The sequence below is a fragment of the Heptranchias perlo genome, chromosome 5 (genome assembly GCF_035084215.1).
Source record: "Heptranchias perlo isolate sHepPer1 chromosome 5, sHepPer1.hap1, whole genome shotgun sequence".
In the NCBI taxonomy this organism is placed as follows: domain Eukaryota; kingdom Metazoa; phylum Chordata; class Chondrichthyes; order Hexanchiformes; family Hexanchidae; genus Heptranchias; species Heptranchias perlo.
This window is the reverse complement of record NC_090329.1, coordinates 22711907-22731479: the sequence shown is the minus strand read 5'-3', so window position 1 is coordinate 22731479 and position 19573 is coordinate 22711907. Positions and strand designations below refer to the sequence as shown.

The 19573-nt window shown below is 50.3% G+C and overlaps 1 protein-coding gene across 1 annotated transcript in view; it reads left to right on the top strand.

Annotated features, from left to right (window-relative positions):
- LOC137321343 (solute carrier family 35 member F3-like) overlaps positions 1-19573 on the top strand; it is an 81025-nt gene that overhangs the window by 614 nt on the left and 60838 nt on the right. Inside the window, exon 2 of the mRNA XM_067983730.1 lies at positions 3715-3947. Coding sequence (XP_067839831.1) covers positions 3715-3947 — 233 coding nt within the window. The remainder of the gene's footprint in view (positions 1-3714; positions 3948-19573) is intronic.

The following is a 19573-nucleotide window of genomic DNA, read 5'->3' as shown; positions in this document are numbered from 1 at the left end:
CGGCCACGTCGCTCCCCTTTAAGGGGCATCGCGGCCACGTCGCTCCCCTTTAAGGGGCATCGCGGCCACGTCGCTCCCCTTTAGGCGGTGTCGCGGTCACGTCGCTCCCCTTTAAGGGGCATCGCGGCCACGTCGCTCCCCTTTAGGCGGTGTCGCGGTCACGTCGCTCCCCTTTAAGGGGCATCGCGGCCACGTCGCTCCCCTTTAAGGGGCATCGCGGCCACGTCGCTCCCCTTTAAGGGGCATCGCGGCCACGTCGCTCCCCTTTAGGCGGTGTCACGGTCACGTCTCTCCCCTTTAAGGGGCATCGTGGCCACGTCGCTCCCCTTTAAGGGGCATCGCGGCCACGTCGCTCCCCTTTAGGCGGTGTCGCGGTCACGTCGCTCCCCTTTAAGGGGCATCGCGGCCACGTCGCTCCCCTTTAGGCGGTGTCGCGGTCACGTCGCTCCCCTTTAAGGGGCATCGTGGCCACGTCGCTCCCCTTTAAGGGGCATCGCGGCCACGTCGCTCCCCTTTAGGCGGTGTCACGGTCACGTCTCTCCCCTTTAAGGGGCATCGTGGCCACGTCGCTCCCCTTTAAGGGGCATCGCGGCCACGTCGCTCCCCTTTAGGCGGTGTCGCGGTCACGTCGCTCCCCTTTAAGGGGCATCGTGGCCACGTCGCTCCCCTTTAAGGGGCATCGCGGTCACGTCGCTCCCCTTTAGGCGGCGTCGCGGTCACGTCGCTCCCCTTTAGGCGGTGTCGCGGTCACGTCGCTCCCCTTTAGGCGGTGTCGCGGTCACGTCGCTCCCCTTTAAGGGGCATCGCGGTCACGTCGCTCCCCTTTAAGCCGTGTCGCGGTCACGTCGCTCCCCTTTAGGCGGTGTCGCGGTCACGTCGCTCCCCTTTAAGGGGCATCGCGGTCACGTCGCTCCCCTTTAAGCGGTGTCGCGGTCACGTCGCTCCCCTTTAAGGGGCATCGCGGTCACGTCGCTCCCCTTTAAGGGGCATCGCGGTCACGTCGCTCCCCTTTAGGCGGTGTCGCGGTCACGTCTCTCCCCTTTAGGCGGTGTCGCGGTCACGTCCCTCCCCTTTAGGCGGTGTCGCGGTCACGTCCCTCCCCTTTAGGCGGTGTCGCGGTCACGTCGCTCCCCTTTAAGCCGTGTCGCGGTCACGTCGCTCCCCTTTAGGCGGTGTCGCGGTCACGTCGCTCCCCTTTAGGCGGTGTCGCGGTCACGTCACTCCCCTTTAGGCGGTGTCGCGGTCACGTCGCTCCCCTTTAAGCGGTGTCACGGTCACGTCGCTCCCCTTTAGGCGGTGTCACGGTCACGTCGCTCCCCTTTAGGCGGTGTCGCGGTCACGTCGCTCCCCTTTAGGCGGTGTCGCGGTCACGTCGCTCCCCTTTAGGCGGTGTCGCGGTCACGTCGCTCCCCTTTAGGCGGTGTCGCGGTCACGTCCCTCCCCTTTAGGCGGTGTCGCGGTCACGTCGCTCCCCTTTAGGCGGTGTCGCGGTCACGTCGCTCCCCTTTAGGCGGTGTCGCGGTCACGTCCCTCCCCTTTAGGCGGTGTCGCGGTCACGTCCCTCCCCTTTAGACGGCGTCGCGGTCACGTCGCTCCCCTTTAGGCGGCGTCGCGGTCACGTCGCTCCCCTTTAGGCGGCGGCGCGGTCACGTCGCTCCCCTTTAGGCGGTGTCGCGGTCACGTCGCTCCTATTTAGGCGGTGTCGCGGTCACGTCGCTCCCCTTTAGACGGTGTCGCGGTCACGTCGCTCCCCTTTAGACGGTGTCGCGGTCACGTCGCTCCCCTTTAGGCGGTGTCGCGGTCACGTCGCTCCCCTTTAAGGGGCGTCGCGGTCACGTCGCTCCCCTTTAGGCGGTGTCGCGGTCACGTCGCTCCCCTTTAAGCGGTGTCGCGGTCACGTCACTCCCCTTTAAGCGGTGTCGCGGTCACGTCACTCCCCTTTAAGCGGTGTCGCGGTCACGTCACTCCCCTTTAGGCGGTGTCGCGGTCACGTCGCTCCCCTTTAAGCCGTGTCGCGGTCACGTCACTCCCCTTTAGGCGGTGTCGCGGTCACGTCGCTCCCCTTTAAGCCGTGTCGCGGTCACGTCACTCCCCTTTAGGCGGTGTCGCGGTCACGTCACTCCCCTTTAGGCGGTGTCGCGGTCACGTCGCTCCCCTTTAAGCCGTGTCGCGGTCACGTCACTCCCCTTTAGGCGGTGTCGCGGTCACGTCGCTCCCCTTTAGGCGGTGTCGCGGTCACGTCGCTCCCCTTTAGGCGGTGTCGCGGTCACGTCTCTCCCCTTTAGGCGGTGTCGCGGTCACGTCGCTCCCCTTTAGACGGTGTCGCGGTCACGTCGCTCCCCTTTAGGCGGTGTCGCGGTCACGTCGCTCCCCTTTAGGCGGTGTCGCGGTCACGTCGCTCCCCTTTAGACGGTGTCGCGGTCACGTCGCTCCCCTTTAGGCCGTGTCGCGGTCACGTCGCTCCCCTTTAGGCGGTGTCGCGGTCACGTCTCTCCCCTTTAGGCGGTGTCGCGGTCACGTCCCTCCCCTTTAGGCGGTGTCGCGGTCACGTCGCTCCCCTTTAGGCGGTGTCGCGGTCACGTCGCTCCCCTTTAGGCGGTGTCGCGGTCACGTCGCTCCCCTTTAGGCGGTGTCGCGGTCACGTCGCTCCCCTTTAGGCGGCGTCGCGGTCACGTCGCTCCCCTTTAGGCCGCGTCGCGGTCACGTCGCTCCCCTTTAGGCGGTGTCGCGGTCACGTCGCTCCCCTTTAGGCCGCGTCGCGGTCACGTCGCTCCCCTTTAGGCGGCGTCGCGGTCACGTCGCTCCCCTTTAGGCGGTGTCGCGGTCACGTCACTCCCCTTTAGGCGGTGTCGCGGTCACGTCACTCCCCTTTAAGCGGTGTCGCGGTCACGTCTCTCCCCTTTAAGCGGTGTCGCGGTCACGTCGCTCCCCTTTAGGCGGTGTCGCGGTCACGTCACTCCCCTTTAAGGGGCGTCGCGGTCACGTCGCTCCCCTTTAAGCGTTGTCGCGGTCACGTCACTCCCCTTTAAGGGGCGTCGCGGTCACGTCGCTCCCCTTTAGGCGGTGTCGCGGTCACGTCGCTCCCCTTTAGGCGGTGTCGCGGTCACGTCGCTCCCCTTTAGGCGGTGTCGCGGTCACGTCTCTCCCCTTTAGGCGGTGTCGGGGTCACGTCACTCCCCTTTAGGCGGTGTCGCGGTCACGTCGCTCCCCTTTAGGCGGTGTCGCGGTCACGTCACTCCCCTTTAAGGGGCGTCGCGGTCACGTCGCTCCCCTTTAAGCGGCGTCGCGGTCACGTCGCTCCCCTTTAAGGGGCGTCGCGGTCACGTCGCTCCCCTTTAAGCGGTGTCGCGGTCACGTCGCTCCCCTTTAGGCGGTGTCGCGGTCACGTCGCTCCCCTTTAGGCGGTGTCGCGGTCACGTCGCTCCCCTTTAAGCGGTGTCGCGGTCACGTCGCTCCCTTTTAAGCGGTGTCGCGGTCACGTCGCTCCCCTTTAGGCGGTGTCGCGGTCACGTCGCTCCCCTTTAGGCGGTGTCGCGGTCACGTCGCTCCCCTTTAGGCGGTGTCGCGGTCACGTCGCTCCCCTTTAGGCGGTGTCGCGGTCACGTCTCTCCCCTTTAGGCGGTGTCGCGGTCACGTCGCTCCCTTCTGACCCACTGTCCCGTCTCTTTTATTATATTGGTCTTTCTCTTTCCCCCCCCCCCCTTTCCCCTGCAGGATTATGCGTAGGTCTCCCGATGTGAGCCCTCGGAGGTTGTCAGATATCAGTCCCCAGCTCCGCCAGCTTAAGTCCCTGGTGGTGGACGAATCCATTAAGGAGGATCTCAAAGCGTCCAGATCGTTTGAGGATTTGAACAGCACCTCTTCGGGCGGCCTGAGTTCCATCGAAGAGCGAATCCTGCGCATCACCGGCTATTACGGTTACCAACCCTGGTCAGTCCGCTACACCAGTGAGTCCCACAGCCCATTCTTCGCCTCGGATTGTGCTGTGGTTTTTATTTCATGATCAGTACGTTGTTAATCATCAAAGGCTTTGCCAAAGTGAATCTCGGTGGAAACAAAATTGGTTAACGTCCGCCCTCGTTACAGTACTTGGGTTCCCCCAAGTCTGTCTCTGCACCAGGGTTGTCCAATACATCAGGCACGAGCCACATGTGGCTAATTGGGAATCCAGATGTGACATAAATGGGAATCCAGTTGTGGATAATTGACATTTCAGACTTGGCTAATTGGGAATCCAGGTGTGGCTAATGGGGAATCCAGATGTGGCTAATTGCATTTCTGATTAGTAATTAAAAACTGTGGAATAGACACCGTCACTGGCCATGTGGTCTCAATTCTCATATTTGCACAGCATGTGTGTGTGAACTTTAACCTCTTTGTGCGTCTGTTGGTAAAATGGTAATTCAAAAAGCAGAGTGTGTGAGTGTTTTTCAATTGTTAAGAGTGCTTTACTTCCTGGTTACTGACTGGTGGTAGATGTTAAGGAAATATACACGTGAAGTACATTTACCTGGATTGTGTGAGTAAGGCGTTTTCTACTAAAATTAGCACATGGATAAAAGTGTCCCCGACACCTCACCGGTGGCTAGTCAGCAATTTCTATTGGACAACGCTGCACTAGACAGGTGATAAAGGAATCTATTAAGGAGGACTGTTCAGGATACCTAACCCTGTCAGCCCTCGATCTCTCTCCCTTGCCATAGCGCACTTTCTCTCCCCTTCTAGCCATCGTACACTCTCTCCTCTCCCCATCTCACACTCTATCTTCTCTCTTCATCTCTCTCTCTCTCTCTCTCTCTCTCTATCTCTCTTTCTCTACATCTCTCACTTTCACCATCTCTCTCTACCCTCTGGCACTCTCACTCTCTTCTCTCTCCACCTCTCTTTCTTTCTCAATCTCTCTCTCCCCTGCCCCTCCCCACCTTAAACCCTTTGCCAAACACATCTCTTCCACCAAAGCTTTGGGCCACCTCTCCTAACCATCCTGCAAAGTATCGTTGCCCACTCCTATTCTCCTCTGTGAGACGCCTTCCTGGGGCGAAAGGCGCTACTTAAATGTAGGTTGTGGAAGGATGTGCACCAAAACTGAGAGAGTGCGAAGGGCTGTGAATCCCAACGTTGTTGGGGTGGGTGGGGAGTAGGGGGGATTGGCTTTTATTCCCGGGAGAGAGAGCTGGAACAGAGAACGCAGCCTAAGATCAATGTGTGAGCTGTCATTGATAATGGTATTGTGCAGGACATACGGCCCCTCGAGCCTGCTCCGCCATTCAGTAAGATCGTGGCTGATCTTCGACCTCAACTCCACTTTCCCGCCCGATCCCCATATCCCTTGATACCCTAGAGTCCAAAAATCTCTCGATCTCAGCCTTGAACGTATTCAACGACTGAGCATCCACAGCCCTCTGGGGCAGAGAATCCCAAAGATTTACAACCCTCTGAGTGAAGAGCTTTTTCCCCATCTTGGTCCTAAATGGCCGACCCCTTATCTTGGGACTATGCCCCCTAGTTGTAAACTCTCCATCCAGGGGATACAGTCTCTCAGCATCTACCCTGTCAAGCCCGCTAAGAATTTTATATGTTTCAATGAGATCACCTCTCATTCTTCTAAACTCCAGAGAATATAGGCCCATTCTATTCAATCTCAATCAATATAGGACAACCCTCTCATCCCAGGAATCAATCTAGTGAACCTTTGTTCCACTGCATCTAAGGCAAGTATATCCTTCCTTAGGTAAGGAGGCCAAAACTGTACCCAGTACTCCAGGTGTGGTCAATTGTATCTGTGCCAGCTCTCTGAAAGAGCTATCCAACTAGTCCCCCTCCCCCGCTCTTTCCCCATAGCCCTGCAATTTTTTTCTTTTCAAGTATTTATCCAATTCCCTTTTGAAAGTTATTATTGAATCTGCTTCCACCACCCTTTCAGGCAGTGAATTCCAGATCATAACATTAAAAAAATTCTCCTCATCTCCCCCTCTGGTTCTTTTGCCAATTACCTTAAATCTGTGTCCTCTGGTTACTGACCCTTCTGCCACTGGAAACAGTTTCTCCTTATTTACTCTATCAAAACCACATATAATTTTGAAAACCTCCATTAAATCTCCCCTTAACCTTCTCTTATCTGACAAGAACAATCCCAGCTTCTCCAGTCTTTCCACGTAACTGAAGTCTCTCATCCCTGGTACCATTCTAGTAAATCTCCTCTGCACCCTCTCCAAGGGCTTGACGTCCTTTCTAAAGTGTGATGCCCAGAATTGGCCTCAGTACTCCAGCTGAGGCCTAACCGGTGATTTATTAAGGTTTATAAATAAATTAATTAAAATTTCAATTGACTAATTTTAAGGTTATGCCTCCTTGTTCTGGAAAACTCCACCAGAGGAAATAGTTTCTTTGTATCTATCTTATCGATTCCCTTTATCATTTTAAATACCCCGATTGATTCTCCCCTTAATCTTCTATACTCGAGGGAATACAAGCCTGGTCTGTGCAACCTGTCCTCATAATTTAACCTTCTAAGCCCCGGTGCAATTCTGGTGAATCTGCGCTGCACCCCGTCCAAGACCAGTATATCCTTCCTGAGGTGCGGTGCCCAGAACTGAACCCAGTCTCCAGGTGGGGCCTGAGCAGAGCTCTGTACAACTGAAGCATAATTTCCTCCCCTTTGTATTCCAACTCTTTTGCGATAAAGGCCAACAAGCTATTAACCTTTTTGATTACTTTTTGTACCTGTGCACTAGCTTTTAATGGTTTGTGTATTTTAAGTGATTTGACTGGTTGGTTGCTTTTCTTGTTGGTTGGCCATTCAAAGCTGTCCCCAGCGTATTTAATAAATAGATTGGTTGAAATCCTCTAACCAATCAGTATGGCTTGCTTAAAAGACAGTGTTTTCTAATTGAAAGAAAGAAGACTTGTATTTATATAGCGCCTTTCACGACCTCAGGACGTCCCAAAGTGCTTTACAGCCAATGAAGTACTTTTGAAGTGTAGTCACTGTTGTAATGTAGGAAACACGGCAGCCAATTTGCGCACAGGAAGATCCCACAAACAGCAATGTGATAAAAGGTTATCTGTTTTAGTGATGTTGGTTGAGGAATAAATATTGGCCAGGTCTCTGGGGAGAACTCCCCTGCTCTTCTTCCAAATAGAGGCCGTGGGACCTTTTACACCCACCTGAGAGGGCAGAGGGGACCTCGGTTTCACCATCCCCTCCCCACCCCCACACCCTCTGCCAAAGTTTCCATATACCATGTGTTAAATCCTTCTCATTATATTTCTGTCAAGTCAAATCGGTTTACTGATCTTCAGTGGAAAGCTGAAGTGGATGCTCATACAAACAATGGTCCATTTGGGAAAATGGCTCAGGCTGTGATATTGAATAAGATGCCTGTTGAGATTTTAAGTGCAGTGTCAGGTGTATAATAAAGCAAAGAATAACACACCTCTTTGACACTCAGTACATTGCTTTTTGATAGATACATTAATGGATCTCCGAGATTGTGAAAGCTAGGGCTGTGGGGCAGGCGCCTCATTAGCTACGAAAACGTCACCTTCAATCGGAATTACCTCAACCTTTATTTCGTGCTGCGGCTGTGTCCTTTGAACATATCCCAGTATAGGTTTCCTCAGCTCCTGAAACCCTGTGGGCTTCTCGTGTTCTGCAGCCTACTGTTGTCATCTGCTTGGGTGCAAACACTTTACACAACAGCCCAACTGGAGACAGAACATTAGTGTGAACCTGTATAAAATGGGTTAGACCCCAGCTGGACTATTGTGGCCAATTCTGGGCACCACACTTTAGGAAGGATGTCAAGGCCTTGGAGAGGGTGCAGAGGAGATTTACTAGAATGGTACCAGGGATGAGGGACTTCAGTTATGTAGCGAGACTGGATAAGCTGGGATTGTTCTCCTTAGAGCAGAGAAGGTTAAGAGGAGATTTAATAGAGGTGTTCAAAATCATGAAGGGTTTTGATAGAGTAAATAAGGAGAAACTGTTTCCAGTGGCAGGAGGGCCGAAACCAGAGGACACAGATTTAAGGTAATTGGCAAAAAAAAACAGGGGAGCGATGTGATTTTTTTTTTACTCTGTGAGTTGTTATGACCTGGAATGCACTGCCTGAAAGGGCGGTGGGAGCAGATTCAATAATAATTTTCGAAAGGGAATTGGATAAATACTTGAAGGGGGAAAAAATTGCAGACCTATAGGAAAGAGCAGGGGAATGAGACTAATTGGACAGCTCTTTCAAAGAGCCGGCTCAAGCACGATGGGCCGAATGGCCTCCTTCTAGGAACATAGGAACAGGAGTAGGCCATTCAGCCCCTCGTGCCTGCTCCGCCATTTGATAAGATCATGCCTGATCTGTGATCTAACTCCATATACTTGCCTTTGGCCCATCTCCCTTAATACCTTTGGTTGCCAAAAAGCTATCTATCTCAGATTTAAATTTAGCAATTGAGCTAGTATCAATTGCTGTTTGCAGAAGAGAGTTCCAAACTTCTACCACCCTTTGTTGCTGTATCATTCTGTGATTCTAGTCTCTCCATCCATATCAAGTTCTTGCCAACGTGTGAAGGAGCCTCACTTGACCGAGACTCCCCATGAAGGTACAAGGGGCAGAAGTCAGCAGGCCTGATGTGTCGCACTCCCGATTTGCCAGTAATTGTTTTTTTGCAGTGCCACAACTTGGCAATGCAGACTTCCACGGAAGGAGCTTGAAAAATCTGCCCTCACCGACTGTCTTCCTTTCCTGGCGCCCCATGAACTGTGAACAAGAGCAAGACCGTCACAGCCCTGAAAATCTCCTCCGCGTGCCCCCCATGGTCATTTGTAATGAGTGTAGCCTGGGACATACAGTCAGAAAGGCACAAGTGGTATAAGAAAGAAAGAGTGAACTTGCATTTATATAGCGTCTTTCACAACCTCAGGATGTCCCAAAGCTCTTTACAGTTCTTTTTGAAGTGTAGTCGCTGTTGTAATGTAGGAAACACGGCATCAAATTTGCAGCCTTGTGATGACCAGGAAATCTGTTTTTGGTGATGTTGGTTGAGGGATAAACATTGGCCCCAGGACACCGGGGAGAACTCTCCTGCTCTTCTTCGAATAGTGTCATGGGATCTTTTACATTTACACGAGAGGGCAGACAGGGCCTCGGTTTAACGTCTCATCCGAAAGACGGCACCTCTGACAGTGCAGCACTCCCCCGTACCATATTGGGAGTGTCAGCCTGGATTATGTGCTCAAATCTCTGGAGTGGGGACTCGAATCCACGACCTTCTGACTCAGAGCCGAGTTACCAAGGCCTGGTTATTCTACCTGTCATGGGAAGGGAGGGATTTAAAAGTGCCAGAGCAGATTTTTTCTAAAAACATCTTTTTTCAAAAACAAATTTTAATTTTTCTGCGGCTGTTGATGTGGCGATCGATACAGCATTTTAAGGATTGCATCATCTTCTCTCCCTTCCCTGAGGCAGGTGTCCTGATGGATGCAATTAGCTGATCTTCTTCTTTTAGAAAAACTAACTCCTTCGCAGAACATAACTGAAGATGCAGCTGACTTGAGAATGAAAGAACTTGTATTTATACCACACTGTACCATGTCCTGGGGGCGTTCCAAAGACCTTCATGTCCATCAATTACTTTTTATATGAAGTGCTGTCACTGCTGGCAAAGGCAGCAGCCAATTTGTGCACAGCACGATCCCGCTATTAGCAAATGAGATTGACGGTTGAACCATGTCTCTTTTTGATGGTGTTGGGTGAGAGAGGAATATTGACCCAGCACAGCAGGAGAACTCCCCGGCCCTTCTTCCAATACTGCCATGGCATCTTTTACATGATCCTAGACAGGCAGACGGGACCTTGGTTTAAAGTCTCATCTGCAATTCAGCATCACCGACAGTGCAGCTCTCCCTCAGTACTGGCACTAGGAGTGTCAACCTGGAAGATCTGGAGTGGGGCTTGAACCCATGACCTTCTAACGCCGAGGTAACCAAGCCAAGCGGCTGGGTTAATAAAGGTCACGGAAATTAAAGAGAGATTGCTGGCAGGGAAAACGTTTAACTGTAACACTGAAGAACCAATCTTCCTGCTTTTTGATGTGTTTGATTTCTTTCTCCCCTGGAGGGGAAGAGAAAGACCGGCTGTCACTGGCCTGTTGAAAGCAGACACCAAAAATGGGACTCCTTCCCATTCCAGGACTGTTTTCTAACTAAGGCCTCCCAGGAAGCTGCCCAGCTGTCTCGCCAGCTGTGCGCTGATGTTCTGGGCCGAGCACTTGCCCTGCAATTCCCATGAAACACCAATTATCTGTTATCAAAGCTTTGAGAGCTTCTGGCAAACTGAAGGTAGCGGGCTTCAAATTCCAGAAATGTTTGCAAGCATCTTCCAATCTGCAATCTCTTTGTTGGGAGTGTGAGTCTGCTCACAATACCTTGCGGTCTCTGCTGGAGTAAGAAAGATGCTTCTCAGCCTCTTAACTGTGCACAATTCCATTTCTTTTTTTAAATCAGGCAAACAAACCTTTTCCATTTGTAATTGTGGCACTACATCGTGTGTAGTACACAACTTCCTTCACACAAAGGGGAGTGGAAATCTGGAACTCTCCCCCCCACCACCCCCCCCCCCCAAAAAAACTGTTGAGGCTGGGGGTCAATTAAAAATTTCAAACCTGATAGATTTTTGTTAGGCAAGGATAATGGAACCAGGGCGGTTAAATGGAGTTAAGATAAAATCAGCTATAATCTAATTGAATGGTGGAACAAACTCGAGGGGCTGAATGGCCGACACCTGTTCTTATGTTCCTGCATTTCTACATTCCTGTGTTCCTATTGTCCCCGTAGGGTATAGTAGCATAGTCATTATGTTACTGGACTAGTAATCTGGAGTCCTGAGTTCAAATCCTGCTATGACAGCTGGGGAACTTAAATTCAATTAATTAAATAAAATCTGAAATTTAAAAAAAACTAGTATCAGTTATGGTGGCTAATGAAACTGCTATTGATACAACTATTGTCGTAAAAACCCATCTGGTTCACAAATGCCCCTTTAGGAAAGAAACCTGCCGTCCTTATCCTGGTCTGGCCTATATGTGACTCCATACCCATAGCAATGTGGTTGATTCTTAATCAAACACTCTGAAATGGCCTAGCAAGCCGCTGAGTTGTACAATCTCGCTACAGAAAGTCACAATAAGAATAAAACTGGACGGACCACTAGGCACTGGACACAACAAAGGCAAACCAAGCCCAGTCGACCCTGCAAAGTCCACCTCACCAACATCTGGGGACTTGTGGCAAAATTGGGAGAGCTGTCCCACAGACTAGTCAAGCAACATATGACATAGTTATACTCACAGAATCATACCTTTCAGCCAACGTCCCAGACTCTTCCATCACCATCCCTGGGTATGTCCTGTCCCACCAGAGGTGGCGTTACAGTGATATACAGTCAGGAGGGAGTGGCCCTGGGAGTCCTCAACATTGACTCCGGACCCCATGAAATCTCATAGCATCAGGTCAAACATGGGCAAGGAAATCTCCTGCTGATTACCACCTACCGCCCTCCCTCAGCTGACCAATCAGTCCTCCTCCATGTTGAGCACCACTTGGAGGAAGCACTGAGGGTAACAAGGGCACAGAATGTACTCTGGGTTGGTGACTTCAATGTCCATCACCAAGAGTGGCTCGGTAGCGCCACTACTGACCGAGCTGGCCGAGTCCTGAAGGACATAGCTGCCAGACTGGGCCTGCAACAGGTGGTGAGCGAACCAACACGAGGGAAAAACCTACTTGATCTCGTCTTCACCAATCTACTTGTCGCAGATGCATCGTTCCATGACAGTATTGATAGGAGTGACCACCGCACAGTCCTCGTGGAGACGAAGTCCCGTCTTCACACTGAGGACACCATCCAACGTGTTGTGTGGCACTATCACTGTGCTAAATGGGATAGATTCAGAACAGATCTAGCAGCTCAAAACTGGGCATCCATGAGGCGCTGTGGGCCATCAGCAGCAGCAGAATTGTATTCCAGCACAATCTGTAACCTCATGGCCCGGCATATACCTCACTCTACCATTACCAACAAGCCAGGGGATCAACTCTGGTTCAATGAGGAGTGTAGAAGAGCACGCCAGGAGCAGCACCAGGCGTACCGAAAAATGAGGTGCCAACCTGGTGAAGCCACAACTCAGGACTACATGCATGCTAAACAGTGGAAGCAACATGCTATAGACAGAGCTAAGCGATTCCACAACCAACGAATCAGATCAAAGCTCTGAAGTCCTGCCTCATCCAGTCATGAATGGTGGTGGACAATTAAACAACTAACGGGAGGAGGAGGCTCCGTAAACAACCCCATCCTCAATGAAGGCAGAGTCCAGCACGTGAGTGCAAAAGACAAGGCTGAAGCGTTTGCAACCATCATCAGCCAGAAGTGTCGAGTGGATGATCCATCTCGGCCTCCTCCCGATATCCCCACCATCACAGAAGCCAGTCTTCAGCCAATTTGATTCACTCCACGTGATATCAAAAAACGGCTGAGTGCACTGGATACAGCAAAGGCTATGGGCCCCGACAACATCCCGGCATTAGTGCTGATGACTTGTGCTCCAGAAGTAGCCGTGCCTCTAGCCAAGCTGTTCCAGTACAGCTACAACACTGGCATCTACCCGACAATGTGGAAAATTGCCCAGGTATGTCCTGTCCACAAAAAACAGGACAAATCCAATCCGGCCAATTACCGCCCTATCATTCTACTTTTAATCATCAGCAAAGTGATGGAAGGTGTCGTCGACAGTGCTACCAAGTGGCATTTACACACGAATAACCTGCTTACCGATGCTCAGTTTGGGTTCCGCCAGGACCACTCGGCTCCAGACCTCATTACAGTGTTGGTCCAAACATGGACAAAAGAGCTGAATTCCAGAGGTGAGGTGAGAGTAACAGCCCTTGACATCAAGGCAACATTTGACCGAGTGTAGCACCAAGGAGCCCTAGTAAAATTGAAGTCAATGGGAATCAGGGGGAAAACTCTCCAGTGGCTGGAGTCATAACTAGCACAAAGGAAGATGGTAGTGGTTGTTGGAGGCCAATCATCTCAGCCCCAGGACATTGCTGCAGGAGTTCCTCAAGGCAGTGTCCTAGGCCCAACCATCTTCAGCTGCTTCATCAATGACCTTCCCTCCACCATAAGGTCAGAAATGGGGATGTTCGCTGATGACTGCACAGTGTTCAGTTCCATTCGTAACCCCGCATGCAGCAAGACCTGGACAACATCCAGGCTTGGGCTGATAAGTGGCAAGTAACATTTGCACCAGACAAGTACCAGGCAATGACCATCTCCAACAAGAGAAAGTCTAACCACCTCCCCTTGACATTCAACGGCATTACCATCGCCGAATCCCCCACCATCATCATCCTGGGGGTCACCACTGACCAGAAACTTAACTGGACCAGCCACATAAATACTGTGGCTACAAGAGCAGGTCAGAGGCTGGGTATTCTGCGGCGAGTGACTCAGCTCCTGACTCCCCAAAGTCTTTCCACCATCTACAAGGCACAAGTCAGGAGTGTGATGGAATACTCTCCACTTGCCTGGATGAGTGCAGCTCCAACAACACTCAAGAAGCTCGACACCATCCAGGACAAAGCAGCCCGCTTGATTGGCACCACATCCACCACCCTAAACATTCACTCCCTTCACCACCAGCGCATCGTGGCTGCAGTGTGTACCATCCACAGGATGCACTGCAGCAACTCGCCAAGGCTTCTTTGACCGCACCTCCCAAACCCGCGACCTCTACCACCTAGAAGGACAAGAGCAGCAGGTACATGGGAACAATACCACCTGCACGTTCCCCTCCAAGTCACACATCATCCCGACTTGGAAATATATCGCCGTTCCTTCATCGTTGCTGGGTCAAAATCCTGGAACTCCCTTCTTAACAGCACTGTGGGAGAACCTTCACCACACGGACTGCAGCGGTTCAAGAAGGTGGCTCATCCGTGGCTAAGTAAAGAAATTAAGGATAGTATCCGACTAAAAACAAGGACATATATAGTAGCCAAACTTAGTGGGAGGATAGAAGATTGGGAAGTCTTCAAAAGACAGCAAAAAGTAACTAAAGGGTTGATTAAGAAAGGGAAGATAGATTATGAAAATAAATTAGCAAAAAATATAAAAACAGATAGCAAGAGTTTCTATCGTTATATAAAAAGAAAAAGGGTGGCTAAGGCAAACGTATGTCCCTTAGAGGATGAGACTGGGAAATTAATGGTGGGAAACATGGAGATGGCAAAAATGCTGAACAAATATTTTGTTTCAGTCTTTACAGTAGAGGACACTAAGAATATCCCAACACTGGACAAACAGGGGGCTCTGGGGAGGGAGGAGCTAAATACGATTAAAATCACTAAGGAATTGGTACTCAGTAAATTAATGGGACTCAAGGCGGATAAATCCCCTGGACCTGATGGCTTACATCCTAGGGTCTTGAGGGAAGTGGCAGTGGGGATTGTGGATGCTTTGGTAATAATTTTCCAAAATTCTCCGGACTCGGCAAAGGTCCTGGCAGATTGGAAAACTGCTAATGTAACACCCTTATTTAAAAAGGGTAGTAGACAGAAGGCTGGAAATTATAGACCAGTTAGCCTAACATCTGTGGTGGGTAAAATTTTGGAGTCTATTATTAAGGAGACAGTAGCAGAACATTTGGACAAACATCATTTAATAGGACAAAGTCAGCATGGCTTTACGAAGGGGAAGTCATGTCTGACAAATTTGCTTGAGTTCTTTGAGGACGTAACGTACAGGGTGGATAAAGGGGAACCAGTGGACGTAGTGTATTTAGACTTCCAGAAGGCATTCGACAAGGTGCCACATAAAAGATTATTGCTCAAGATAAAGAATCACTGGATTGGGGGTAATATTCTGGCATGGGTGGAGGATTGGTTATCTAACAGGAAGCAGAGAGTTGGGATAAATGGTTCATTCTCGGACTGGCAACCAGTGGCCAGTGGTGTTCCGCAGGGGTCGGTGCTGGGTCCCCAACTCTTTACAATCTATATTAACGATTTGGAGGAGGGGACCGAGTGCAACATATCGAAGTTTGCAGATGATACAAAGATGGGAGGGAAAGTAGTGAGTGAGGAGGACATAAAAAACCTACAAGGGGATATAGACAGGCTGGGTGAGTGGGCGGAGATTTGGCAGATGAAATACAATATTGGAAAATGTGAGGTTATGCATTTTGGCAGGAGAAACCAGAGAGCAAGTTATTTTCTTGATGGCAAGAGACTGGAAAGTACTGCAGTACAAAGGGATCTGGGGGTCCTAGTGCAAGAAAATCAAAACGTTAGTATGCAGGTGCAGCAGTTGATCAAGAAGGCCAACGGAATGTTGGCGTTTATTGCTAGGGGGATAGAATATAAAAACAGGGAGGTATTGCTGCAGTTATATAAGGTATTGGTGAGACCGCACCTGGAATACTGCATACAGTTTTGGTCTCCATACTTAAGAAAAGACATACATGCTCTCAAGGCAGTACAGAGAAGGTTCACTCGGTTAATCCCGGGGATGAGGGGGCGGACATATGAGGAGAGGTTGAGTAGATTGGGACTCTACTCATTGGAGTTCAGAAGAATGAGAGGCAATCTTATTGAAACATATAAGATTGTGAAGGGGCTTGATCGGGTGGATGCGGTGAGGATGTTCCCAAGGATGGGTGAAACTAGAACTAGGGGGCATAATCTTAGAATAAGGGGCTGCTCCTTCAAAGCTGAGATGAGGAGAAACTTCTTCACTCAGAGGGTGGTAGGTCTGTGGAATTTGCTGCCCCAGGAAGCTGTGGAAGCTACATCATTAAATAAATTTAAAGCAGAAATAGACAGTTTCCTAGAAGTGAAGGGAATTAGGGGTTACGGGGAGCGGGCAGGAAATTGGACATGAATTTAGATTTGAGGTTGGGATCAGATCAGCCATGATCTTATTGAATGGCGGAGCAGGCTCGAGGGGCCGATTGGCCTACTCCTGCTCCTATTTCTTATGTTCTTATGTTCTTATGTTCTCAAGGGCAGTTAGGGATGGGCAATAAATGCTGGCCTTGCCAGCGACGCCCACATCCCATGAACGAACAAAAAATGTCCTATAACAGCGTGAACTCTGTCATCTGGGCAGGAGCTGAATAGAGTTGCAGTGGACTTGCAATTACATAGAATTTACAGCACAGAAACAGGCCATTCGGCCCAACTGGTCTATGTCAGTGTTTATGCTCCACATGAGCCTCCTCCCACCCTTCTTCATCTAACCCTATAAGCAAATCCCTCTATTCCTTTCTCCCTCATGTGTTTATCTAGATTCCCCCTAAATGCATCCATGTTATTGGCCTCAACCACTCCTTGTGGTAGCGAGTTCCACATTCTCACCACTCTCTGGGTGAAGAAGTTTCTCCTGAATTCCCTACTGGATTTCTTAGTGACTGTCTTATATTTCTGACCCCTAGTTCTGGTCTCCCCACAAGTGGAAACATCTTCTCTCTGTCTACTCTATCAAACCCTTTCATAATTTTAAAGACCTCTATCAGGTCACCCCTCAGCCTTCTCTTTTCTAGAACAAAGAGCCCCAGCCTGTTCAGCCTTTCCTGTTAGTTGTAACCTCTCAGTTTGGTTGTAGTGAGGTAACCATTGCAGTGTTGACCTTGCTCTGTTGTTCTGCACCTGAATGTCAGTTTTCGGCTTGAAAAGGATGATAATCAGAGTGCAAGCAGCCAGGGCTTTAAGTATCAGTACTACCTGCAGAATTGACAGCTTTAGACAGCCCTGAGTAGACTGCCATTTTCTCATCCAGCTTTTCTATCTCAATTCTCCCATCTGATCCTCCTGCTTCTTTCCCAGGGCAGCTCTATGAAAACACTTCAGGGGTTATATTAATCATCTGTAGTCCTGCCCCCAAACCAAGAATGGGATTTACCAGAATAAGAATTGCAGTAAAAAGTATTTAAAAGAATCCACACGAGGAGCAAGTAGAATAGCCAGTGCCCAGGGCAGTCGTTATGGTTAGCGACAGTTACAAACTGGAGAGTTTAAAGAAAACATTCTAAACAGAACATAAGAAAGAAAGAACTTGCATTTATATAGCACCTTTCCCCACCTCAGGATGTCCCAATCAATGAAGTACTTTTGAAGTGTAGTCACTGTTGTAATGTAGAAAACACGGCAGCCAATTTGCGCACAGCAAGATCCCACAAACAGCAATGAGATAAATGACCAGGTCACCTCTTTTTTTTAGTGATGTTGGTTGAAGGATAAATATTGTCCAGGACACCAGGGAGAACTCCCCTGCTCTTCTTCAAATAGCACCATGGGATCTTTTACATCCACTTGAGAGGGCAGACAGGGCCTCGGTTTAACATGTCATCCGAAAGACAGCACCTCCGAGAGTGCAGCACTCCCTCAGTACTGGCACCGGGAGTGTCAGTCTGGATTATGGGCTCGAGTCTCTGGCGTGGGATTTGACCATTATGATTCAGAGGCAAGAGCATGCTACCCACTGAGCCCGAGCTGACACCATGCTGACAATACACAGCACACCAGACCGTTTCTGTGAAGAGAAAAGTCGAGTTCATGTTTGTGGGTGTGAAATAAAAGATAAACAAGCATTTTAGTATCGTTGATTTTAAGAAAAAGAGAGAAAGAAGGGGGAGAAACAACAGAGAGGGAGTTAGTGGGTTAAATGACCTGTGGACTATATAATAGAAAACGATTAAAAGTTAGGTTAAAGACACGGGGGTGGAATTTCCTGTGTGTTTGTGTCCAGAGACACGTGATCGGAGCATGAAGCAAATTCCCGGCTGTGAAAGATCGAGCACACTGGGAAGGAAGTGCGAGCAGGTAATCACAGTACGCCCGATCTCCCTCAAACTTTCACACCCGGAAATGAGGCTCACTTTAACGGCTCTGCCCCCCACCCCCACCCCCACCATATAGGCTAAAGAACCGCACACAGGAATTTCCTGCAATTACACCGGTTCAAAATGGGTGTAAAGTGAAGTCTGGAATTCGAGGTGCAGCAGGATACGCATTTTATTGCGATTTTTTTTAGTGTTTTTTTAATTTCACCTCACTGAGATCTAGGGTTGCCAAAATGTACTCTGAGTGGGGGACTTCAATGTCCATCACCAAGAGTGGCTCGGTAGCACGACTACTGACCGAGCTGGCCGAGTCCTGAAGGACATAGCTGCTAGACTGGGCCTGCGGCAGGTGGTGAGCGAACCAACACGAGGGAAAAACTTACTTGACCTCGTCCTCACCAATCTACCTGTCGCAAATGCATCTGTCCATGACAGTACTGGTAGGAGTGACCACCGCACAGTCCTCGTGGAGATGAAGTCCCGTCTTCGCACTGAGGACACCATCCAACGTGTTGTGTGGCACTACCACCGTGCTAAATGGGATAGATTCAGAACGGATCGAGCAGCTCAAAACTGGGCATCCATGAGGCGCTGTGGGCCATCAGCAGCAGCAGAATTGTATTCCAGCACAATCTGTAACCTCATGGCCCGGCATATTCCTCACTCTACCATTACCAACAAGCCAGGGGATCAACCCTGGTTCAATGAGGAGTGTAGAAGAGCATGCCAGGAGCAGCACCAGGCGTACCGAAAAATGAGGTGCCAACCTTGTGAAGCTACAACTCAGGACTACATGCATGCTAAACAGCGGAAGCAACATGCTATATACAGAGCTAAGCGATTCCACAACCAACGGATCAGATCAAAGCTCTGCAGTCCTGCCACATCCAGTCGTGAATGGTGGTGGACAATTAAACAACTAACGGGAGGAGGAGGCTCTGCAAACATCTCCATCCTCAATGAGGGCGGAGTCCAGCACGTGAGTGCAAAAGACAAGGCTGAAGCGTTTGCAACCATCTTCAGCCAGAACTGCCGAGTGGATGATCCATCTCGGCCTCCTCACGATATCCCCACCATCACAGAAGCCAGTCTTCGGCCAATTCGATTCACTCCACGTGATATCAAGAAACGGCTGAGTGCACTGGATACAGCAAAGGCTATGGGCCCCGACAACATCCCAGCTGTAGTGCTGAAGACTTGTGCTCCAGAACTAGCTGCGCCTCTAGCCAAGCTGTTCCAGTACAGCTACAACACTGGCATCTACCCGACAATGTGGAAAATTGCCCAGGTATGTCCTGTCCACAAAAAGCAGGACAAATCCAATCCGGCCAATTACCGCCCCATCAGTCCACTCTCAATCATCAGCAAAGTGATGGAAGGTGTCGTCGACAGTGCTATCAAGCGGCACTTACTCACCAATAACCTGCTCACCGATGCTCAGTTTGGGTTCCGCCAGGACCACTCGGCTCCAGACCTCATTACAGCCTTGGTCCAAACATGGACAAAAGAGCTGAATTCCAGAGGTGAGGTGAGAGTGACTGCCCTTGACATCAAGGCAGCATTTGACTGAGTGTGGCACCAAGGAGCCCTCGTAAAATTGAAGTCAATGGGAATCAGGGGGAAAACTCTCCAGTGGCTGGAGTCATACCTAGCACAAAGGAAGATGGTAGTGGTT